The sequence below is a fragment of the Mizuhopecten yessoensis genome, unplaced genomic scaffold, assembly GCF_002113885.1.
Source record: "Mizuhopecten yessoensis strain PY_sf001 unplaced genomic scaffold, ASM211388v2 scaffold6971, whole genome shotgun sequence".
Taxonomy (NCBI): domain Eukaryota; kingdom Metazoa; phylum Mollusca; class Bivalvia; order Pectinida; family Pectinidae; genus Mizuhopecten; species Mizuhopecten yessoensis.
Window position 1 is genome coordinate 1,143,399 of NW_018406816.1, and position 26,644 is coordinate 1,170,042.

At 37.5% G+C, this 26,644-nt stretch overlaps 1 protein-coding gene across 3 annotated transcripts; it reads left to right on the forward strand.

Moving 5' to 3' along the window:
* The first annotated feature begins 6,938 nt into the window (after window positions 1–6,938).
* On the forward strand, window positions 6,939–21,002 carry LOC110452916 (tRNA-dihydrouridine(47) synthase [NAD(P)(+)]-like). 3 transcript variants are annotated; one of them, XM_021501673.1, is made up of 13 exons: window positions 6,939–7,084; window positions 8,320–8,476; window positions 10,910–11,004; window positions 11,638–12,362; window positions 13,033–13,074; window positions 13,959–14,111; window positions 15,007–15,123; window positions 15,617–15,793; window positions 17,202–17,298; window positions 18,143–18,218; window positions 19,527–19,715; window positions 19,891–20,019; window positions 20,421–21,002. In XM_021501673.1, exons 2-13 carry the CDS (start codon window positions 8,343–8,345, stop codon window positions 20,491–20,493), a joined length of 2,007 nt encoding a protein of 668 aa, XP_021357348.1. In that variant the 5' UTR covers window positions 6,939–7,084; window positions 8,320–8,342; the 3' UTR covers window positions 20,494–21,002. The 3 variants fall into 3 exon arrangements, with proteins under 3 accessions (XP_021357348.1, XP_021357346.1, XP_021357347.1); XM_021501671.1 differs by having other exon boundaries at window positions 6,939–7,038; XM_021501672.1 differs by having other exon boundaries at window positions 6,939–7,038; window positions 8,323–8,476.
* Window positions 21,003–26,644: the final 5,642 nt, after the last annotated feature.

Sequence of the window (26,644 nt, forward strand, 5' to 3'; positions counted from 1 at the left end):
GGGCTAACTCTTACAATCTCTGTACCTCAGGAGATTGTCCTGTTATACATGTATATGAGGGGTCTTTTTGTTGGGAGAGGAGCTTACATCCCCGACATCCCCGGGCTAACTCTTACAATCTCTGTACCTCAGGAGATTGTCCTGTTATACATGTATATGAGGGGTCTTTTTGTTGGGAGAGGAGCTTACATCCCCGACATCCCAGGGCTTACTCTAACAATCTCTGTAGCCCAGGAGATTGTCCTGATAAACATGTATATGTGGCCTAGGGATCTTGTTGTTGGGAGAGGAGCTTGCAGCGCATTCCAGAGGTTACGTTCTCTATACTCCTGGAATATATACAGTACCGACGAAATAACAAAATATGCCAAGAATGTACTATGGTAAGTGGAGGTGACCCTGGAATCGTACCTGTTGTCCTCGTGACGTCCTATGTCAACTACGTAATACCTGGTCTAAGATTACACTGGGGGAAGAATTGATTGACAGTTGTTCACATACATATCTGCATTAAAGACGCCAGTCATATGTCACAAACAGGTTTTCTATTAACTGACTATGCATTTATACATATTATCGGGTAGCAATCTCTAGCAAATTCTATACGATCGCGTTCCACTGAGCGACGTGTCCTAGTTAAATGTCTTATTTACCTGTATATGTGGAGGTAACAGGTACGAAATGTATATAGGTGTTGTATTTCACAGGTACATGTATATTTGACATACGTTCTACAAGTACGCAAATAAATGTCAACCGATGTTAAGACGATTTTCCAAAATAAGATTCTATTTTCCTTATCTATCTTACATTGTATAATTAGCGCTAGCTGCAAAAGTACACATATAACTGCTGTGAGCTATTTTTGTACTATCATGGTCTATAAAACACATTTTCTGATTTGAATTCAATTTACTCGATTTATATAAAGCTAAATCTGGACACCGATGCGAATAAAAACATTTGGGGCTTTCTCAATTATTTCATGCAACCAGGACTGGAGGTTTAATCGGTATCACCGCATTGAACTATTGAACTACCAATATGAATGAAGAAAAGACTCATTCTCATTAAAGATATTGTCTTATATTGCCCTGTTAAAAGGATTAAAATATATTTAAATCCTGACATCGACGCGAAATATCATTTAGGGCATTCTTATAACTACTTCTTGACTTGTCTGATCTTTGGTATTTTGGTATGTTTGTGTTTTACGTCCTATTAACAGCTATGGACATGTAAGGACGTGCCAGTTTTTGGTGTTGGAGGAAAGCCTGAGGTCCCGGAGAAAACCCACCGATTTACGAACAGTGCCTTGCGAATGCCCAACGTAGGCCTCGAACCCGCGACCCAGTGAGGGGCTAGTGGAAGCAGAATGTCAGACGCCTTAATCACTTGGCCACCGCAACCCCATCTTTCTGAAGTCTCGGGAATGCATTTAAAATCACAGGGACCTGGTAATTTGTTACAGCTATATTTGGACCTAAACTAAAGTGTTCGGAGTAATTCATGTTCTGAGAATTTGTTACAGCTATGTTTTGACCTAAACTAAGTTGTTCGGAGTAATTCATGTCAAATTACTCCGAACACCTTAGTTAAGGTCCAAATATAGCTGTAACAAAGTCTCAGGTCCCTGTGTTTAAAATGTGTTAAAGAAATCTTGTAAAGTGCATAGCATATATATTACACCCTGAGTGGTATATTTAATTCTAGTGACGCCATCGTCTGTGTTCTGTTTCCGACTTCTACTGGTGTATCAGAATTCTACTGGTGTATCAGAACTCTACTGGTGTATCAGACTTCTACTGGTGTATCAGACTTCTACTGGTGTATCAGACTTCTACTGGTGTATCAGACCTCTACTGGTGTATCAGACTTCTACCTGGTGTATCAGACTTCTACTGGTGTATCAGACCTCTACTGGTGTATCAGACTTCTACTGGTGTATCAGACTTTAACCTGGTGTATCAGACTTGTACCTTGTGTATCAGACTTCTACTGGTGTTCAGACCTCTACTGGTGTATCAGACCACTACTGGTGTATCACACTTTTAACTGATGTACCAGACTTCTACTGGTGTATCAGACCTCTACTGGTGCATCAGACTTCTACTGCTGTATCAGACCTCTACTGGTGTATCAGACTTCTACCTGGTGTATCAGACTCCTACTGGTGTATCAGACCTCTACTGGTGTATCAGACATCTACTGGTGTATCAGACCACTACTGGTGTATCACACTTTTAACTGGTGTACCAGACTTCTACTGGTGTATCAGACCTCTACTGGAGCATCAGACCTCTACTGGTGTATCAGACTGCTATTGGTGTATTAGACTTCTACTGGTGTATCAGACCTCTACTGGTGTATCAGACCTCTACTGGTGTATCAGACTTCTACTGGTGTATCAGACCTCTACTGGTGTATCAGACTTCTACCTGGTGCATCAGACTTTTACCTGGTGTATCAGACTTCTACTGGTGTTCAGACCTCTACTGGTGTATCAGACCACTACTGGTGTATCACACTTTTAACTGGTGTACCAGACTTCTACTGGTGTATCAGACCTCTACTGGTGTATCAGACCTCTACTGGTGTATCAGACTTCTACTGGTGTATCAGACTTCTACTGGTGTATCAGACTTCTACTGGTGAATTAGACTTCTACCTGGTGTATCAGACTTCTACTGGTGTATCAGACCTCTACTGGTGTATCAGACCTCTACTGGTGTATCAGACTTCTACTGGTGTATCAGACCTCTACTGGTGTATCAGACTTCTACTGGTGTATCAGACTTCTACTGGTGTATCAGACCTCTACTGGTGTATCAGACTTCTACTGGTGTATCAGACTTCTACTGGTGTATCAGACTTCTACCTGGTGTATCAGACTTCTACCTGGTGTATCAGACTTATACTGGTGTATCAGACCTCTACTGGAGTATCAGACTTCTACGGGTGTATCAGACTTCTACTGGTGTATCAGCCCTCTACTGGTGAATCAGACCTCTACTGGTGTATCAGACCTCTACTGGTGTATCAGACAACTACTGGTGTATCACACTTTTAACTGATGTACCAGACTTCTACTGGTGTATCAGACCTCTACTGCTGTATCAGACCTCTACTGGTGTATCAGACCACTACTGGTGTATCACACTTTTAACTGATGTACCAGACTTCTACTGGTGTATCAGACTTCTACGGGTGTATCAGACTTCTACTGGTGTATCAGCCCTCTACTGGTGAATCAGACCTCTACTGGTGTATCAGACCTCTACTGGTGTATCAGACTTCTACTGGTGTATCAGACCTCTACTGATGTAATATTTACCGGTTTAATTTCGTCCTTCTCTTCTTTCAGGATTGCACCCGGACCACTGACACAGCCATGTTCGTTATTTGAACGTCTCCTCTTTGGTTCAATGCAATCTCCATTCAGTAACGATCGTAGCTTTCTTTAAACTTGTCATAGTAGATAAATAAGATCCCCGTACATGTACCACTGTCAAACAAAATTAAACTTTGTGACTATAGCTTTGATAAATCACTTTTAAAAGAACAGTTTACCTTGCGGGACTTTTATCGGAAGTTAATCGGACGTTACTGTAAATAGGGAAAACGGCAGTGCAGCGGGATATGGATCCTTAAGGGGGACGGGTGGTGCAGTTCAAGTTCGAGTTCTTTATTATCTTGAGTCTTTTGACCCATCGATTTCAAAAGTGAGATATATTTACAATATCTACAGACAATACAATACAATACAATACAAAAAAATACAATACAATACAATACAATACCAACAATGTACAAACAGTATGGAGAGTGGCAGCATGGAGAGTGGATAACACACTCGCCGTTCACTAAGGCGGCCGGGGTTCGATTCCACGATCGACACACTTTTGCATGGGACTCCCTAGGCCTATTATTATTTCAAATAGAATGTTAAGATTTTAGAAACATTACAGATAAATACTTTTCCGGACATTTAAACCGTTTTCACTGATCTAGATTTTGAGGCTTTTTTAAACTATATAAATGACATCAGTCTGTTTTGTAAAATTTGTTCCGATTAATTAACTGACGTGACTCTTTTACGGCATGTATACATAATCTTTTTCCATTTCATTTTTTACTTTCTCACTCTTGTATCTTTTAAATTTTCGTACCCGGTCCTGCTGATGATTTTACAGATAGACGAGTTTTTATCTGATTTTAATTCTGTTTTGTCAAAGATTTTTATATAATTCTTTATTTCTTTTGCGAGAATTACAAACTGCCACTGGCTACGAGTTGATCTAACACATAAATAAATGATACGACAATTACGCTCAGCAATTACTTTCCGTACTACAAACTTCCACCATTCATACGAAAGCACACGTATGACACAAACACACACTAGCATACACAAACAAAAATCCTCATCCAACTACTACACTTAACAAACAAGAGCGAGAGAGAGAGCGAGAGCGAGAGAGAGAGAGAGAGAGAGAGAGAGAGAGAGAGAGAGAGAGAGAGAGAGAGAGAGAGAGAGAGAGAGAGAGAGAGAGAGAGAGAGAGAGAGAGAGAGAGAGAGAGAGAGAGAGAGAGAGAGAGAGAGAGAGAGAGAGAGAGAGAGAGAGAGAGAGAGAGAGAGAGAGAGAGAGAGAGAGAGAGAGAGAGAGAGAGAGAGAGAGAGAGAGAGAGAGAGAGAGAGAGAGAGAGAGAGAGAGAGAGAGAGAGAGAGAGAGAGAGAGAGAGAGAGAGAGAGAGAGAGAGAGAGAGAGAGAGAGAGAGAGAGAGAGAGAGAGAGAGAGAGAGAGAGAGAGAGAGAGAGAGAGAGAGAGAGAGAGAGAGAGAGAGAGAGAGAGAGAGAGAGAGAGAGAGAGAGAGAGAGAGAGAGAGAGAGAGAGAGAGAGAGAGAGAGAGAGAGAGAGAGAGAGAGAGAGAGAGAGAGAGAGAGAGAGAGAGAGAGAGAGAGAGAGAGAGAGAGAGAGAGAGAGAGAGAGAGAGAGAGAGAGAGAGAGAGAGAGAGAGAGAGAGAGAGAGAGAGAGTCATACTCATTAATATATCATCATCAATTAAATCATCATCATCTACGTATACACTTCCATGTTCGGTAGGGATGTTACTGGTATATTACATGTAACTCTGCGACTCCTTTTCATCTACACAATTTTTTCTCCTTCTTTTCCAATTTCTCCCTCTTTTCTGCTTATCCTTTCTCTCTATTTTGTTTAGCCCGTTCTAACTTTTCGTCCATTGATACCCTGCTTGTGTTTTCCGTCCTTGAAACTCTGGCTAATTTCGCCTCGATGCTTCTTCTGTTTTCTTCTGCTTTTAATTCCCTGTTGATCCTAGCTCTCTCTATAAGGTCGATAACCTTGACCGTACTTGTTTTGACATCTTTTGTGATGCAATTTTTATCACCTTCTCTTCCACTCGTTCAACGCTTGTCTTTCTCTCTTGCTTCTCGTTTAGCTGCAGCTAGTTCCATTCTGTGCCATTTTCTCTTTCCGTCTTAGTACCTCGTTCTTTATGAATTCCGCGTTTGATTCTATTCTCTCGGGGGTTATTTTGTTGAGAATATCTCTGGTGGTGAGCGGGGGCAGGGATGTGTAGTGATCCCTGGCGGGGTGTAGGGTTGGCGGTCTTACCAGAACTGCTTTTGTGCAATTAGAACCCCGTGAGTATTCTGATACTCCGGGTACTTGGTAATTAAGAGCCGTCATTTGAGGTTGACATTCCTGGAATCTCCACATTCACGTCGACAGTGAAAGCCACGCATCCTGATCCCTCATAAGGGTTTATCCCCTCCTCCCGGAGCTGCGTTAGCACGGTTTGCTCAGCCCTGCGCGCCAGATTCAGCATGGGCGAGTCTTCATAGACGGAAACTCATAGGGGGTCTTCTATATGAGTTGTTTGAACCTTTCTTCGGGAATAAAATCAAAATCAAAATAAACCCTTTTGAATAATGTGTAGTCATATCAGTCATGGTAGGAAAGAAATATTAATTCTTTAAAAGTTTTCGGTCGAATAAGGTTCTGTCGTTCTGAAGAATACAATATATACATCAATATATAATATACGTACATATAAGTTGATTTAACATATTTGGAAGAGGTTGCAGGTCGGGGTTCGAGAATAGTGTATCGTCATAGTAAGAGGCGACCCGTGTGGGAACCCCCTGTAGAATTTGGGGTTTGCTTAAGTTTTGTGCCCTCTAATTGGGGACACAAATCCGACCAAAATAAATCTTCTACACCAATTGTAATAGATGGGATCTTTATATTTCTTTCTACTTCTAACGTTTGCCTTTAATATTGAACGTTCGCCAAAGTGAGGGAGGCAATGGGTTTTATACTTTGTCAGTATAATGTGCCTTGGCGGAATACTGTGCTGAGTGCCTTCGGAATGGTATTTCAGTGAGGTAGCACTATATAAAAGTCGGCGTCAAGGAGGCAAATATACCAACATACCTTGCATCCTGCACACATAAACGCAAGCACGCATTCACAACACACATGGAGGCACGTCTTTAATTTTCATGTCGCGTCATTATTTATTGGTGCCACCAGACTTATTGATTAATATCTATATTGTGCTTTCACGCACACAAAAAATACCAACCTTCAAAATTGACCAGCTGGGTCTGAGTTTGATCCAAATGAACGATATGTCTAAGCACTTTTTTATACCGTAGACATGGAATAGAATTTGACTTGAAGCCGATAACTTCAATATTATCAAACTGTCAAAGGGAGATAACCTATACACAAAAATGGATATTGTAAAGTCGCAAAATATTATTATCAAAATTGCAGAAATAGATATAGGCTTAACTGATTTCAATTAACACTTGCAAACATATTTGGTATACATTAGCCACACAGTGTACAGTGCTACAAATAAATAAATAAATGTAATTAATATCCAACCGGAAGTGACTACTTTACGGCACCTGGATTGCAAACCACGTTGGAAAAGTTGCAGGAGATTCACTTTGCTGATTTTCTGAGGTTCTGTTTGGAAATAACTAGTGTCATTCCCAACGAGTAAGAACATCGACGTTAATTCTTTGTCGAGAAATAGATGTATCAGGTTAGATGCTATTTAAATTGTGAAAATAGGAAATATCGATAAGTCTGGCACTGAGTGCAGGATTTATGACAAGATTCTATGGGGATCCAAGCAAACCTTGTACATGTTATATTTGTTGTTAACATTCAATTTATTTCACCACTGAAATGTCCCGAGTATCCTCCTTTGTAATCCGATGTCACAAACTCCAGATCCCTAAGCATTGTGTCACGATCGAGAGGTAATGTCTGCTCTAAAAAATTGATCGCTCTGCCACTCTGACCATCTGCATCCATAATAAGTATAATATTTATTCGGTAAAAGCATGATACAGGTACAAACATCACATATGATCACAGATTTCAATTGCATAATAATCACAGTATTTAGATTATCACATCAATGTTAATATCACAAATTTTGGAGCACTAGCAATACAATGTATCTGCATGATGACTAAGCTTTAACCTAGGATATCCCATGAAAGCTAGGTGGCAGCTTATTTCCATGGGGTCCTCTAGTAAAGATCTTAATTACTTAGACAACAAAAGCTCCTAGGAATTTGACAATATAAAATGGTATAATTTCTTGTAATAATATATATATGAATAGAATAAGTTGTACTAATTGGTCAAATATGATTATTTTATATTATTTCATCAAAATAAGATGTTATATTATTTGACAGTATAAGATGGAGTTGTGTTTTACGTATCATTAGAAAATAAGATTGCCTTCTAATAATATATATATATGTGGAGCTGTGCAGGATGTTATTTCCTCTTTTATAATATTAAAATAACAAATGCCATCTACATCCATGTGCCCTTTTAGCTTATCCCTTATTTTGTCTATAAAATATTTTCATGAGTAAGCTAGCATCGCTGCTTCTGTTCATGGTTTATAATTGGTGAAGTTTTAACTATTCGTCACGTAATAGTCAAGTGTGAATGCGTCGACGTACGATGTAGATGTACAGTTATAAAATCCAATTACCATAATCGACTTTTAAGTGCAAATACATGTAATGATGATGATGGTCTGAACCATGCATATTGTGTCATATTCAATGAAGCTTAAACAATCTACCAGTATGATTGCCACATATATATATATATATATATATATATTTCATTAGGTTGCATCATGCAAATGAAAAAGCTGACACATTATATATGCATACTAACATTGATTGCATTTTAATATGTGTGTAGTCCTATATAAATAGCTATTTCACTTCAATTCTTTCATCTCAGAAGGCTGCAGCAGCACCTTAACGATGTCCACAGCGGAGCAGAGTGGTACGGCTGCTGAGGGTGGGAATGTGAAGGAAGAGAAGAGAACCCCAGCAGAAAGAGATGCTTTAGCCAGGCAGATCCTTGATAAACCAGGCATTGCGCAAATCAAACCAGAGTAAGAAATTTTATGTATATCAACCATGCCAATTAATGACCATCTCAAATATCTTTCTATTAAATCATTTTTCATGACATAAATGCAATGTGCAGGACAATAGAGACATTTTCAAAAACAGTTTTTATAAAGCACTTGCCTGAAATAAAAATATGCTAGACCTAAACATTTCAATAAAATACAACTTCATTAATTTTCATGGAAAACTGTTTACTATTCTTTCAATGGAAGTTATGTTTTGTCAGTATTTGTTTCATAATAATCACATGTATGTTGTAAAGATCCTATTTAGATTGAACAGATTTGAGTTTGCATTGGTCAATCAAGTAATTAAGATTTCACTTTTTAAAGACCAAATCTTCACCTCTACGGCCTTCAGAATTGGAATAAATATTTATTCTTGATAAGTTACTATGAGTTGGGGTGCAGTGAACATTTTACAATTCAAATAGAACATTACAGAAAAAAGCTAGGAGACATACGAAAGATTTGTAGACTTAGATTATTTTTTTTTGGTTTTGCTTGGAATTGCTATGTTCGGAAAATTAAAATCATCTAGGCTTTCCTATTGTTTTTTTTTGTTTCATATAAAAGGATTATATAAGGAAATAAAATTCTATTCTGCTAATATGCTTCAAACAAAACAGAAAATCAAACTTTTGGGTGTATATTTTTTTTATCAAATTTTATCTTAATATGATTGCAAGGAGAACTGAAAGTAGGTCCAAGATATATAGACAAAATCCAACTGTTGGTAACTTTACAGATACTCAGGTTTAACCGTACTTGTTAATGTCGTAAGATCATAAAATTTTGAGCTAGTCCAACAGCATGGATGATTTTGGATTATTTGATGAAATAGGGCTCTTGTCAAGGCAATTGGTAATATTCATCTGCATTTTTAGCTTATGCCATACTGCGGCGTCCGGCGTCCATCGTCCGTAGTCCGTCTGTCAACTTCTTCTGAAGAACTGTAGGACCTAGGGTCATGATATTTGGCCAGTAGGTATCTGGGATGGAGTGCTATAAAGTTTCCTCATTAAAATGACCTTGACCTACTTTCAAGGTCACAGTGGTCAAATCAAATATGTGAAAAACTTCGAAGAACAATATCCTAAGAACCATTTGGATTAGTGTCATGATACTTTGGTATGTTATGTAGACCATCAGTGCAAATCTGTTTCTCAATTACAGTAATGATGTCAAAGGTCAACTTTAAGTGCAAGTTGGGGTCAAAGGTCAACATGAGTCAAAGGCTTTAACAATCTTCTTTTCAATTTCCATAAGGCTCAGGGTCATGATATTTGGCCAGTAGGTACCTGGGATGAAGTGTTATAAATTTATGACCTTGACCTACTTCCAAATTCACTGGTGTCAATTATGTTAAAAACTTCAAACAACAATATCCTAAGAACCATTTGGACTAGAGGCACGATACTTGGGTATGTTATGTAGACCAGCTGTGTGAATTGTTTTCTTTATTACAGTAATGAGGCCAAAGGTCAACTTTAAGTGCAAGTCGGGAGTCAAAGTTAAAATGTCTTGTGTTCTAGTTACCAAATTTGGTCTTAAGTTACCTATATGTCAGTTGCATGTAACAAAAGAAACAGGTGGGCGATACAGGCCCTTTGGGCCTCTTGTTGAATTTTGTGATTGTTATTGAATATTGTGTATTGTTAGCTCACCTGGTCCGAAGGACTATGGTGAGCTTATGCCATACCGCAGTGTCCGTCCGTCGTCTGTCTGTCAACTTTTCCTTTAAAACGCTACTAGTCCTGAACGGCCAAGTAGATTTTGACTAAATTTGGTCTGGAGCATCCTTAGGCCAAGGGGACTCAATTTTGTATAAATGGTGGGTGTGGCCTCCCTGGGGGCAGCGGGCCGGGGCCGAATAGGGGAAATAGAGGTAAAACCTTTAAAATCCTTCTTCGACCATCGTGATTAAGAGATTTTATCCTTATTTAGTCTGGAGCATCCTTTGGCCAAGGGGACTCAATTTTTATACATACGGTGAGTATGACCCCCCTAGGGGCATAGGGATGGGGATCTGTTTGAAATTTGTTATATCTCAAGTACTGGATGGATTTTTCTGAAATTTCATATGTACTTACAGCACCTACCATGGAGTGCTATATCTTTACTTCATACCAATTATTTTAAACATATTCAGGTGAGCGATACAGGCCCTCTGGGCCTCTTGTTTAAAATACTGTGTTGAAAATGTTTGAAACTTGGTTGTAAGTTTGTAGAATATTTAAATTTTAGATTTAAACCAAGCCAAATAGAAAGCAGTGCATTAGTTGCCTCACTTTACAGTTTGAATTAATGATGTAGCAGGCATCGGCTCATAGTTTAACAATTGAATGCTAAAACAGACACATGTGCATTTTTAAAAATGTGTAATGATTATTATTTTACTCTTTTTTTCTATAGATTTATATTACTGGACCACAGGATCAAGATTTCTGAGGAGTTTCTGTCAAACAAATCGAAGGAAAAACTAGAAGCAAGCAAAGACGGTAATGAAGGTAAATGCTAAAAGATATCTTGTTCACCACAATACTGTAGGACATTAAATCCGAGCATGATCAGATGTAAACAACTTTGCCAGTGTTTGTGTGGGCTACGATAATTGGTAGTAACAAAAGTCTCCCTGGTACACAGTCAGTTTTGACTGATTTTGTTTGGGGAATTGATTGTTTATGAGATACCTTTTCTCCCCGGATTTTAGATGTGCAATACGTGATGGGGGGGGGGGGGGGGGGGGCATGTTTACTTCCGGTATACACCCAAAATCTGAGAGTTGTACAAAACAAATTGGCAAAAAGCTGGTATGCAGTTCCAGACTGCATGTTTCACAACAGGGTACCGGTCAGTAGATATCCCTTTGTTACAGAATATGAAATTTCTGCTATTTTCGCCCAAATTTACCATTGTTTTACTTTGACTTAGGTTTGCTACTGATTAACGTTTACACTGGCAGTGTACATGTCCCAAATTATATATCTAATTAAATTTTGATAGTTTAGAGAATTACAGCTCAAATAATACAATTTTCACATTTCTAATTAAAAAAAACTCATTGGAAAGGAGATATTTAACCTAATTAGGTTGTATATATTCTTTCAAAGTCATGTTTGATTTTTCTACGGTCAATCCAGGGGAGACAGAAAATGGGGCCTCCAGGGATCGAGAAGAGGGCCCTCCTCCAAGTAAACGTATGAGGCTGAAGGGAAGAAATAAGAAGCGACCAGTTAATACAAAGCTGCATAACTCCAAGAAGATGTGTCCAGCTGTGCTTCATGCTCAGGAATGTCGGTTTGGAGAGAGCTGCAAATTCAGCCACGACATCAAGAAATTTATGGCCGAAAAACCGACAGACTTGGGACCAGTTTGTATCAATTTTGAAAAATTTGGAAAATGTCAATACGGAATATCCTGTCGTTACGGAAAAAGTCATATCTCGGAAGAGTTTGAGAATATTATAAATGAGGATTTGTATAAAGAAATGCAGAGTAGAAAAGTAGTAAAGAACGCCCTTTATAAGGAGCTACAACATAAACTATGGAAGAAGAAATATGACTTTGAAAAAGCAAACAGAAACACTGCCCAAATACAAACTGAAGTAAGAACAAGAGTAGACTCGGAAAAATTTCACAAAGAAGGACAAAGGCTGACAAACTCGGGAAACGATGGAGAAACAGTCAAAACGGAAACTTGTGATTCTTCTTCCGTTGACACCAGCAGCAAAACTGACAATTGTTCGTCTGTTTTAACATCTTCAGATACAGAGATGTCCGATGTTGGTAGTACAAAACAGTCAGATGCATCTGTATGCTTGTCAGATGCTGAAGGCATTCGACTAAGGCCACAGGAGAAAAAATTGGTAAGAAAAATATCTGTCACTTGACCCATTCAAATGCATTTCACATATTTTACTAGCATATTAAACATAATTATGCAAATGTTTGAATCAAATGAGTCCATGAGTGAATATTGGTGTTTTGTAAAGGTTTTAAGCTTTATTAATTCTTAGCATTTCGAGTTGAGGTTTGTCTGTTACGTTTTCGTTCGTTGGATGTCATTTCTTTAACATGTTTAACTAATTCACCCCTGAAACGTCATAATGAACTATTCCAATCTTTGAATTGGAAGAGTTCAAATGTGTCTTCAGGGGTGAATGAGTTAATCTACTTTTTAATGACCTTTTTTGTGTTGATGTTAATACATCTTACTTTTTAACGCCTTGGCTTAGAATAAAAAAATAAATAATAATAGATTATTAGCATTGGCATGAGGTATATGTTCGCAATAATACAAAATGTTTGACATCAGTATTTGTTATGTCGGAGTATTGAGATGTTAAACTTCTACAGAAATGGGAACATAAACACTTCTTCCATTTATGAAATCAAAGAGTTTTCCTCTCGGCACACACATATCTTCTCTGCACACCTGGAATATGTCACGAAGAAATTGAATACGACCAGGTTCAGTGTTACAGTTGCATGTGAATTTGATGTTTATTTTCCTATGATGAATCTTGGTTTTTTCAGATTGACTTTTCCAATAAGCTGTACTTGGCACCATTGACTACTGTAAGTATACAGGCATTTTTTAACCCCATTTTTAGTGCCGACTTTAGTTACTTTCTCCAAGTGAAGTTTTCCCAATTCTGATCCAATATTTTCACAATCGCTTGTAAAAATAATAAAGTATGGCTTCTTATAAACTGTTGTATAACGTTAAATTTTTTGAAAAATAGAGTTTATCTCCATTGAATTCAAGCAACAAGTTTTGTTTACACATGAGGTTATTTTAGCGTGATCAAACAAAATTTCCCTAATATCATACATCCGTTACATGTCGTAAAAATTCCCAATTCATTGTGTTTGTGCAGTAAAATTCCCAATTCATTGTGTTCGTGCAGTAAAATTCCAAATAAAAAAAGGCACCGGCCCTTTAGATTCAAAAAAACAACAACACTGGTATATAATATAATACGTTTAGATTGTTTAATTCATGTATACCAGATACATGTGTTGAGTGAACATGTATACCAGATACATGTGTGGAGTATCAGCCATGAAGTACACCATACAGTGGACTATGAATAAAGCCTTGATAATACAGCCACTCTCATTCCTTGCAAAAGTAGCAGGATTGTAGTCCTTGGTGGTTTTTTTGCGTGGATAAATTGTGAAATGGTGGCCAAATTTACATGGTATAAGTGTGTTAGTTATGGTAGAAATGAATAGTGAAAAGCAGCTGGGGATGGAACACCAATAAATGAACAAGCATAATGTAAAATCACAAAGATACGCCAAGAACAAGTGATTATTAAGGTAATTCCCCCTTTGATATGTTGAATTACCAGGTTGGTAACTTGTCTATGACACATTTAATTGCCAGGTTGGTAACTTGCCTTTGACACATTGAATTGACAGGTTGGTAACTTGCCTATGACACATTGAATTGACAGGTTGGTAACTTGCCGTTCCGTCGGATCTGTAAGGGGATGGGAGTGGACATCACATGTTGTGAGATGGCTCTGGCCACAAACATCCTTCAGGGACAGATGTCGGAGTGGGCCTTACTGAAGCGTCATGAAACTGAAGACTTGTTTGGGGTTCAGGTAAGTCTACCATGGATTGTATAAAATCATAGATTGTATTAACTTTATGCAAGGATAAAAACCATCCAAGTGAATCAATGATAGGTCTAACCACTGTTTAGTGGCCAGAAACACTAGTATAATGTCTTAGAGTTTTATGTAAGTTGTATTTAGCTATTATATGAGGGTAAAATGTGCAGTCAAACATTAGGCGGTTGGTTGATGTTTGTCAACATCTACGTAAACCGATACTACTTTAGTGTGTTTATCTTGTGTTTTCCCAAATCAAGTCTAAAATTTCCAAAACGGTATTGATTTCATGAAACCTAAGAAACAACATTTCATATAAACCAGGAAAAAGTGTCACTTATGTTTGTTTCGCTTTTAACCATCTCCATATATTTAATTTCCACTACAAGTTCATCTATAAGCATTACCTTAAGAATCTTTGTTCATAAATGCTGTTGGATCAGCATCATTTTGAAGCCTTTTCTCCCACCTTCAATATCACGAGACAACTGTTAAAAGCACACATTTTGGTGTTCGGCTGTTTCAGGAATCTCGTTTGAGGTCAACAATAACTTTTTTTTTATAATATAAATGGTTGAATGGCATAATTTCAATGTTCATGTCTGTAAAAACGCAAATCTATTACTTACAGATTTACCATGAAGCCCTAGAAGCCAGATTCAAACCAGTTTGCGACATCCATCTGCATGTCGGTGCCAAAATGTCCTTATCAGAATGCAATAGTGGTTTAATATATAACATGCTTTTACCAGCCAAACATTACTGGGAGTCATGTTGTTGGAGAATGGCAAATAAAGGTGTCTTTATTCTTACACAAAGACTCCTAGATTTCAAAAACTAGTGTTGTAATTCTTAAAGTTAATCCGATTGTCTGTGTTTGTGACAGATCTGTGGTGCCTTCCCAGACACATTGACACGGTGCTGTCAGCTCATCAATGACGAGTTATCTGTGGACTTCGTTGATCTCAACTGTGGCTGTCCCATAGACCTGGTCTTCAAGAAGGTAGCACAATGTTATATCCTGTCAAGATTATTTGATCAGTCTACTATTGTCAATACATGTATTGCCTAATTTTCACTTAAGGTTATCCTTTAGCCCTCTCATCCTTTGGAACATGTTGTTCTTATTTTGCAATCTTATTCTCAATGATCAGTTTATTGTACAAAGCCTGCAAGTTTTAACTCATTAACATCTGAAATTTCATGATGAACTATTCCAACCTTTGAATTGGAAGAGTTCAAATGTGTCTTCAGGTTTGAATGAGTTAAATTACCTGTCCAGTCATAAGGAAGAGAATCTTGTGTCTTTCTTTAAAGAGTTTTAAAGATATGTTGTTCTCACTTTATGATTGCAGGATACGTCAATAATATATAAAAAACATTTCTGTGTAGAACTATGTTAAATTGATAACGGAAACATTTTTTATTGTCAGAAGAACTTTTTAAATGTGTTTGAAAATTAGCAGGGGAGCTAACTCTTCTTTCTACATTTGCAGGGGGAGGGATGTGCGCTGATGGGAAAGAGTAACAAGTTTGAGCAGGTCGTTCGCAGTATGAAGTCGGTGCTAGATGTCCCTCTCACAGTGAAATTGAGGACGGGAATATTTGACAACAAAAATATTGCTCATTACCTTGTTCCCAAACTCAGGAGATGGGGGGCATCTCTGGTAACAGTAGGTATCCATATGTTATAACCAACTTTGCATAACTACCTTGGTAACTAGGCATTATATGGCTCCTTCCTGTTCCAAGTAATCACCATGGTGACCATAGGTATCAGTAGGTAATGTCTAATTCTGGTTAGACACGGTAGATATCAATATGACTTAACTCAATTTGTTTTTTTGATGCCATGATACCTGTAGGTACTGTATAAATCTTTGAATTGGCACATTGTTATTTTTGTCACGAAACTGATGTTCATGCAGTGTACATTTCACGGAAAACAGATCTGTCTGTCATGTCTGTTATTTTCACATTTCTTATGCTATAATGTGACTTTAACATGACACATCTATACTGTCAGCTGATCTGTCAGGTATGTGTGAGAAAACTATCCTAGTTTCCTAAAATAGTCTTGTCGCATTGCAGACGTGTATTTGATTGGAATGAAAAAGTGAGCTGTGTAGGCTTTCTGCTCTGTTTCAATGTATAATTATAATAGCAAAACTATTGTGATCTGTTAAACCACTGGTCTTTGTCGGTAGTCTTGATGTAGATCTTACAATAATTTTTTGAGCTGGAAATTTTTAGTGCATTGTTGAATTTGCAGATAAATGTTTCCGCAAAAAGCGCGAAAATAACACTGCCATGAGAATAAACTGGTATATACATGTGTACAATAACTGATGTTTATACTGGAATTCGGGCAGTCACCATGATAACATTAGACATGGTTACGCTTGATTCTGGATAGACAGTTTATTGTGGTCACTATTGGCATTGTAATGTAGCCAAACAATTACATATATTTCTATAGAGTTACCATGGTGATGGGAGATAACCAGTAGTTACACACAATTGAAATTAAATCAAATGGGGCCGTGGTGGCCAAGTGATTAAGGCGTCTGACATTCTGCTACCACTAGCCCTCCACCACTAGGTCGCGGGTTCGAGACCTACGTGGGGCAGGCACCAGGTACTGGCCGTAGGTCGGTGGTTTTTCTCCGGGAACTCCGGCTTTCCTCCACCACGAAAAACCTTGCATGTCCTTAAATGACCATGGCTGTTACTAGGATGTAAAACACAAACAAACCAGACAAATCAACATGGGCGCAGTCAGAGCTATTTGTGAATCCCCAGTCAAGCATGTCAGAGATTTGCTTGAGTCCAACATAACATATTCTTGTTATCCAACATTCAAACCAAATTTTGTATATAGTACTTGCATGTATAACATTTAGTTGCCAAATTTGTGAAAAGTCTAAGAATTGGTTTGGATTGCAATGTATTATATAAAACATTCGTTGTTCCTAATCTGAAATACCCCTATCTTTGTTTTTTTCTGGAAAAAAACACATGTCTGTAGGAATAGAAACTCACTGGGAAATATTAACAATCCAAACTTTGTCATATTCACAGATCCACGGGCGTTCTAGGGAACAGCGCTACACCAGAATGGCTGACTGGGATTACATTGATGAATGTGCGAAGTTAGGGGCCCCTATGCCTGTATTTGGTATGTTGAAATGTGATGTATACATACATTAATTATGTTAAGACAGATGATTTATATTTTCATACATATGTTTCTCGATGAGTAGTTGAGTACTGACTGAGGCAAAGTCATAACGTGGCATAAAGCTTCGGACGCTGGTTGTAATTTTTAAAAAAAAATTCAGGTACATGTACTTATAATTGGAATAAAGGTCTGCTTTTCTTTAATTGTGCACGCATAACAATTTTAATACAAACTATATTTCCAAAAATATGATTATTTTTTTTCCTGGTATACCTGCTTAAGGGTTAAATTTTTGGATTTTTTTTTCCTTGTATAGCTGCTTAAGGGTTAAATTTTTGGAAATACATTTGCAAATATTGACAATCCAAAACATTGTGAGGTTCAGCATATGTTAATTGCATTTTATACAAGTTTGTCTGATGTCATATGCTACACTTTGCGGGAGTAAAATAACTTAGGTAGTTCAAAGTTCAATACTGATTTGATTTCAACATATCATCCCACAACATAGTAACAAGAAATCCATTTGTGTAGAAATGGAAATAATAGCTTTCTTTCATGTCAGCCTTGATGACAATTTAAGTTTAAGGAATCAAATTCTTTTCAAAATAGATTTTAAACGTATATCATAAATTACACATTACAGATATTGAACACAAAATTCAGAAATGATTTCTTTTTCTTGATATAGATCCACAATGTTGGTATAACGTGTGATTTGTTCAATGTTATGCTGAAGCTTGGTCTATTCCCTAAGAGAACAAGCTGTTATATTAGACACAACAACTGTCAATTCTTCCTTTTGATATGAACCTGTCGTATTTTCAATTTCAACACCCAGGTAATGGGGACCTGTTATCATATGAAGACCTTGATGCCTGTCTCAAGACCAGCGCTAGCGGAGGAATGGTGGCCAGGTAACCCAAACATTTCTGTTGGTAGTGATTCAAATTATAATCCAGTTTATTCAGTAAGATTCATCAACTTGGAAATACATACCAGTACATGCCATATCTAACGATTTGAGCATGAGACTCACGAAATTTACTTCAGATAAATTCCTCACAGCGTGAGACACATTTCTCACGAATTTCAATCGGTCTCACGAAAAGGAGCAAAGTTTGGTCAATCTTACATTGTTTGTGTAAAAAGCAAAACTTTGATGATACCTATTTCAAATAGGTATACACCATACTGTTTCAAGGCCGACAGGTCCCCCTTTATCAAGCTATGAATGAGTGATTTGTATTGTTTACCTGTACAACGGTAACGAAATTGTAAATATAATAGGTCACTCTACCCGGGATGTTTGGCCTATCGATAGAGAGTGGATTAACATTGTATCGAACATGTGTCGATTGATAGTGTCTGGAAAATGACATGAATGATGAATTTTCTACTTTTTATGCAGATACCTTAATAGCTCAAATCAGCACACCAGGTTCAAACACTTTCAAAATAATAATCCAGACCTCACGGTTGACCATAGCTTTGAAGTGTTTCAGACAAAATTGATATGACTTTAGAAATTAAAATCATTTCAGATGATGTGATAAAGAATTAAAGTCAGAGTTAAGAGTGTACACCAGTAGTCTATTGTGCTCATTATTATATTTCATGTGATAGGGGCTTTCACTTGAATTTGTGATAGTGGCTTAGATCTTGAATTCAATTGTAAATTCAATAGAGGGCAACCAAGTATGTTGTGAGAGCTTGTGCTTAATCCCATTTATTGTTTTGATAAAATATGTTTGAGCTACCATTTGCATATAACATTAGACATCAATACATAGTGAAATGTAAGTTTATGTACAGTATGTGCAAAAAAAGTTAGAAATCTTCAGTATACAAAATCAGATGTGAGCGAAATATAATCTGCATTATGTGTTCAGAAAGGACAATTTTGAGGACACTGTCAAGAACAGATTTATCTCCCTTCAATTGAATTCTTTCTCAGTTCTCACTTCACTTTGAATGGTGTGGATATTGTGGCTTTGAACTTTGATGCATGTAATATTATCAGGGACATTTTGATTCTTAGATCACCATGGGCAAAAAGACAAATGTTTTGGAATCTGACATCCCTTTTTTCTCTGCAAAAAAACAATAGTTAAGAAGGTATTTAAACTAAAACTGGTGTAGAATATTCCTGGGATAAAGTTGGAATTTAACGTAAGTAACCTTAAACATCATTCACAAATGAAAGCATTCCGTCTTTATTTCAGGGGAGCACTGATCAAGCCGTGGATTTTCACGGAGATGAAGGAGAGACGACACTGGGATATCTCGGCCAACGAAAGATTTGACATGCTCAAGAATTATGTCAACTTTGGGCTGGAGCACTGGGGTTCTGATCATCAAGGGGTGGAAAACACACGCAGGTTTCTCCTCGAATGGTTGTCATTCTTATACAGGTACCGTAACATAAAGTTTGAATTCATCTCTCCGACCGTGTCCTCCCTAGGTCACAATAAGTGGGCACGGCACCCAGCTGTATTTTCCTTGCACCCAGTTATCTGAATTTGAATAAATGTAAAGAAATGAACGGCTTTTGTGGCAAGATTTACAATATTCTCTGTACATCGACAGGTACATACCGGTGGGTTTGTTGGATCAGGTGCCACAGAAAATCAACGAGAGGCCGCCATTCTATGTAGGTCGTAGCGACCTAGAAACACTCCTGTCAAGCTCCAACTGCGGCGATTGGATCAAGATTAGGTACGCTTATTAGTTCCTTGTATTTAGCTTTCTAAATCTATTGATATGTTCAATAAAAGCCAAATGCATTTTCCAAAATAGTTACTAGGGTGATCAGCTTGCAATTAATTTTGGTCTCAAGATCGAATTGACCCTAAAACTTATGAAACCGAGAATGGAGAATGTCAGTCATTGGTCATAGAGACTAAGGTGATATATACATCATTACCGTATTTATCCTTCAAATAAGCCCAGGTGGCCAGCACACAATGTCTGACTTAAGATAGGGAGAAAGACTTGTTAAAGGACAGTAAAATGAAAGTTGTTGTATTTTCTACTGAACTGCAATAGATATGGGTGAACTTATTTCCAGGCATGGGCTTAATACTGAATAAAGACTAATTTTTTCTTTCCTTTTCCAGCGAGATGTTACTTGGTCCAGTGCCTGAAGAATTCAACTTCCTCCCCAAACACAAAGCAAATGCCTATAAATGAAGTCTTTTGATCTTCAAGTCTAGTCCCTGAGGGGAAACCTTCATCCCATGGCTCGATTATCGCTGGAAGAACTGATGTGACACAGAAATACTGGGGTTCACAAAATGGAGTCGCCTTGACGATTTGCCTGTGGAAAGAAAAATCCTCCTGCATATAGTTTTCCTTTCATTATCGAGCTTAATTGTTATCAACATCAAAATGAGACATTTAACAGTTAACAGGAGTTCTTGTTATATAAATGAAATATCAAGAGCTGTGGTATTTTCATCATGCTTCCCAAATGCAGTGTTCTCATGCATGGTTGCCATTGACAAAACAACATATTTCCCATTTGTCTTTGTCCGATTCTTCCTTGTGACACTGAAGTAAGCTGCACACCAGATTGAGTATCATTTCCTAGTACAGATTACATTATGGAATATTGTCAATCATAATTAAGTGAAATTGATTGGTCTGTTCTGAAAAAAAATATGTGGAAGAATAAAATGTTCCTGACTTGTCAAATATTACTTCGAAGCCTTGTTTTTTTGTTGTTAATTTCACATTTTACTGTTGATGGATGCATTATTTGTAATTCTTTGTCACCTACACATTAACAAAAATCAATAAAACAGAAATGAAAGAAACTTGTGTTTTTGTAAGTATTAATTCACACAGGAATGGTTAGAGTTTACAGTATATACTTGTAAATCCAATGTAAGCTTCACATAGCAAAAAGGTGTTTGTGTGACATCTTCTAAAGAACCCTGAGGAATAAATTCGTGGAGGTTGGTCTGTAGCGTTCCGATATGAAGGGCTAGTTATTTAGTTCAAAACGAACTTGATCTAATCTGAATGGTGCATCGATCGAATGAGTCAAAACGTTCAGATTATGTCTTTCTAATGCTCAGAATCATGACCTGTAGATTGTTTGAAAAGAGGGTTATGAAGTTTGTTATTGAATGTTCTCGATGGAATCTCAAGGTCGCAGGGGTCAAGTGTCAAAAATCTCAAATTGGGTAATGGTATTTTCAACAGATGTGTAGAGAGTGCTATCCTGGATACATGGAGGGGCAACCAATGTATAATGGTTATATGTCGGGTGAAGAACAGCGATACAAAGTATGGATTATATACATGGCGGGAGTATGAAGCAGAAGACACTTTACTTCCGGAACGGCTGGTCTTATTCTCCGTTTACGGTTTAATAATCTCTGTCCTTTGTCCTTATTTTGCCCTATTGTTGTCGATTTTGAGCTCAAATTACGGTTTGTTGACATCTCAATATTATTATGTCTCCCCTTCGAATGAAGGGAGACATATTGTATTAGTACTGGTTCTTCTTCTTCCGGTTCTTCTAATTGCAACTTGTCCGGGCAATAACTTTTAAACCGTCAAAGATTTCTTGATGAAACTTTAGATATGGATGCATCACCCACAGAAGATGTGCAGTGCACTGGAATTAGGTCACAGTGACTTTCACCTCAAGGTCAAAAAAGTGCAAAATTTTCAGTAAATTCTTGTCCCCCCCCCCCCCCCCCCCCCCCATAAATTTTAAACCGTTAAAGATATCTTGATCAAACTTGAAGTATACCTGCATCATTTACAGAAGGTGTGCAGTGCACTGAAATTAGGTCTCGCGATTCACTATATACATAGTTATGACCCTTTGTTTATTTTTAATACCGAAGTTTGTCCGGAGCATAAGTTCCATGTTATTTCCCCTACGTTGACCAAACTTACTATATTTATGTATCTTGGGAAGGGTGGAATATCTCGCATTAAAATCAGGTTTTGTGGCCCACTATATACAGATCTAGAGTAATGGCCCTTTGTTTATTTTTGATACCAAAGTTTGTCCGGAGCATAAGTTCCATGTTATTTCACCTACGTTGACCAAACTTACCATATTTATGTATCTTGGGAAGGTGGAATCTCTCGCACTAAAATCAGGTTTTGTGCCCCACTATATACAGAGTAATGGCCCTTTGTTTATTTTTAATATCAAAATTTGTCCGCGCCATAACTTCCATGTTATTTCACCTACGTTGACCAAATTTGCTCTAGTTTTAATGTATCTTGGGAATTAGGAGTGTCGTATTCTAAATTCGGGTCCCATGTCCCACTATATAAAGAGATATGGCCCTTTATTAATTTTTTATACCGAAGTTTGTCTGTTGGCTAATAAGGGGAGACATGTTTTTGTTCACAAAAACAAAATTCTAGTCTTCTTTGTTTTAGAAAATAAATAAAACTGAACATTGTTCCTCATCAAATATCTTTTTTATAATGTATTCAAGAAAGCTAAATAAAGCAAACCTACAAAAGTCGAAGGAAGCACGTTTGTGAAGCCGTTGATGTTCCTGATGGTTACCAATGGTGTATCACAGCAAAGACGGAGGACAATGGGAACAGACACATCTTATTGTAAAAACGTAGGATTGGTATTCTTCTTCAATGGAAATATTTGACCAGTCAGGTACCTTTTCGGGAATTTGTCCCTGATATTGAATTTTTTATAAAGCAGAACAAATGTAAATGTAAAACACGAAAAAGTAGATCAAGGAAAAATTAAAATCTTTACAAGTGTTGATAAATCAATCCCCGTTTTACCAACACACTAACGTAGGACAACATTAGTCCCGAAACTTCCAGGGTTTTACGAAGATAAGTGCATAAGCAGACACCACCGAAAATAGAATTGGTAGTATATAAAATATATATATATCTAAGTGTTGAAATTGGCTTGGGACAGCAGAGCAAATTTGGTTTCCTAAATGTTCCCTAATTAGGAGACGCGGAAAAAAAAACATTCTGGAGGGGGCCAACATTGATGGCCTATTACCAAAAACGCATTAGGAAACAAGAGGTCTATTCTTTACCCGAACCTGCAGATTCTCCGAAACATTGAATAGCATCTTAAAGACATTCCGATGTGAAATTGACGAAACATTGAATAACATGAGAAACATCCCGATGTGAGATTGAATTCCCAAATACATAAACCAATAAATACATTCCGAAAATGTAAACTACACAGGGTCACAGAATATCACGGGGGAAAAATTCGAAACAATGTGCTTTTAAGAGCTAACTCAGAGACGTCATGATTGAAGGCATCCCACGTTTCACGACTTGTTAACTTTATATTGCCAAGAAGACGTTATCAAAATCCTAAGTGAAAAATGAGCAGCAGACAAGATTACAACCAAAAGGAAGCATCTGTCTTCGAGACACATTAAAGATAGCTTGCAGTTTGCAAAGTACGAATGTATTTTGAGTTCCAGCGCCTAATTCATCAACGAAAATAAGTTGCCGTCATTGGAAGCTCTGATCAGTTTTTGTACAGATTCTATTCACGAGACATCCGGAACAGACATCTTACAAAGGATCTGATGGAACAGACATCTTACAAAGGATCTGATGGAACAGACATCTTACAAAGGATCTGATGGAACAGACATCTTTCAAAGGATCTGATGGAACAGACATCTTACAAAGGATCTGATGGAACAGCCATCTTACAAACGATCTGATGGAACAGACATCTTTCAAAGGATCTGATGGAACAGACATCTTACAAGGGATCTGATGGAACAGACATCTTAGAAAGGATCCAATGGAACAGACATCTTACAAAGGATCTGATGGAACAGTCATCTTACAAACGATCTGATGGAACAGACATCTTTCAAAGGATCTGATGGAACAGACATCTTACAAGGGATCTGATGGAACAGACATCTTAGAAAGGATCTAATGGAACAGACATCTTACAAAGGATATGATAGAACAGACATCTTACAAAGGATCTGATGGAACAGTCATCTTACAAACGATCTGATGGAACAGACATCTTTCAAAGGATCTGATGGAACAGACATCTTACAAGGGATCTGATGGAACAGACATCTTAGAAAGGATCTGATGGAACAGACATCTTACAAATGATCTGATGGAACAGACATCTTACAAAGGATCTAATGGAACAGACATCTTACAAAGGATCTGATGGAACAGCCATCTTATAAAGGATCTGATGGAACAGACATATTACAAAGGATCTGATGGAACAGACATCTTAAAAAGGATCTGATGGAACAGACATCTTACAAAGGAACTGATGGAACAGACATCCTACAAAGGATTTGATGGAACAGACATCTTACAAAGGATCTGATGGAACAGTCATCTTACAAACGATCTGATGGAACAGACATCTTTCAAAGGATCTGATGGAACAGACATCTTACAAAGGAACTGATGGAACAGACATCCTACAAAGGATTTGATGGAACAGACATCTTACAAAGGATCTGATCGAACAGACATCTTACAAAGGATCTGATGGAACAGTCATCTTACAAACGATCTGATGGAACAGACATCTTTCAAAGGATCTGATGGAACAGACATCTTACAAGGGATCTGATGGAACAGACATCTTAGAAAGGATCTGATGGAACAGACATCTTACAAAGTCTCTGATGGAACAGAGATCTTACAAAGGATCTGTTGGAACAGACATCTTATAAAGGATTTGATGGAACAGACATCTTACAAAGGATCTGATTGGACAGACATCTTAGAAAGGATCTGATGGAACAGACATCTTACAAAAGAACTGATAGACATCTTACAAAGGATCTGATAGAACAGACATATTACAAAGGCTCTGATGGAACAGACATCTTACAAAGGATCTGATGGAACAGCCATCTTATAAAGGATCTGATGGAACAGACATCTTTCAAAGGATCTGATGGAACAGACATCTTACAAGGGATCTGATGGAACAGACATCTTAGAAAGGATCCAATGGAACAGACATCTTACAAAGGATCTGATGGAACAGCCATCTTATAAAGGATCTGATGGAACAGACATCTTACAAATGATCTGATGGAACAGACATCTTACAAAGGATCTGATCGAACAGACATCTTACAAAGGATCTGATGGAACAGTCATCTTACAAACGATCTGATGGAACAGACATCTTTCAAAGGATCTGATGGAACAGACATCTTACAAGGGATCTGATGGAACAGACATCTTAGAAAGGATCTGATGGAACAGACATCTTACAAAGGCTCTGATGGAACAGAGATCTTACAAAGGATCTGTTGGAACAGACATCTTATAAAGGATCTGATGGAACAGACATCTTACAAAGGATCTGATGGAACAGACATCTTACAAAAGAACTGATGGAACAGACATCTTATAAAGGATCTGATGGAACAGACATCTTTCAAAAGATTTGATGGAACAGACATCTTACAAAGGATCTGATGGAACAGACATGTTACAACGGATCTGATGGAACAGACTTCTTACAAAGGATCTGATGGAACAGACATGTTACAACGGATCTGATGGAACAGACATCTTTCAAAAGATTTGATGGAACAGACATCTTACAAAGTATCTGATGGAACAGACATCTTACAAAAGAACTGATGGAACAGACATCTTATAAAGGATCTGAGGGAACAGACATCTTTCAAAAGATTTGATGGAACAGACATCTTACAACGGATCTGATGGTACAGACATCTTACAAAGGATCTGATGTAACAGACATCTTACAAAGGATCTGATGAAACAGACATCTTACAAAGGATCTGATGGAACAGACATCTTACAAAGGATCTGATGGAACAGCCATCTTATAAAGGATCTGATGGAACAGACATCATAGAAAGGATCTAATGGAACAGACATCTTACAAAGGATCTGATGGAACAGACATCTTTCAAAAGATCTGATGGAACAGACATCTTACAAAGGATCTGATGGAACAGACATCTTACAAAGGATCTGATGGAACAGACATCTTATAAAGGATCTGAAATGTATTAAAAGCACCACGAAAAAAGACAATAACAGACCACGAACACACTTGAAACCGCATCAAGATCAATTATTTTGGATATCCGTTTTGTACTTAGTTACTTAGTCTATGGGTATTAGTTGATTCGATATCCAGAGCTTGCCCTTCGGACATAGATAGTTTGGATATTTAGTGGGATACTGATATAAGTTATAAGATGATTATAAGGAAATTTCAGAAGCATTTTATGCCATGTTGGTTGTATTGTCTTTTTGTATATAATCTTAGTTCCATGACAAACGTACATTTACGTTTACATGAAACGAAATTCAAAAA

Coding starts and splice junctions, on each gene's coding strand:
- LOC110452916 (XM_021501673.1), top strand. CDS start 8,343: ATGTCCACAGCGGAGCAGAGTGGTACGGCTGCTGAGGGTGGGAATGTG. Junction 18,219..19,526: donor AGCGGAGGAATGGTGGCCAG/GTAACCCAAACA, acceptor TCTTTATTTCAG/GGGAGCACTGATCAAGCCGT. Junction 20,020..20,420: donor GGCGATTGGATCAAGATTAG/GTACGCTTATTA, acceptor TTCCTTTTCCAG/CGAGATGTTACTTGGTCCAG.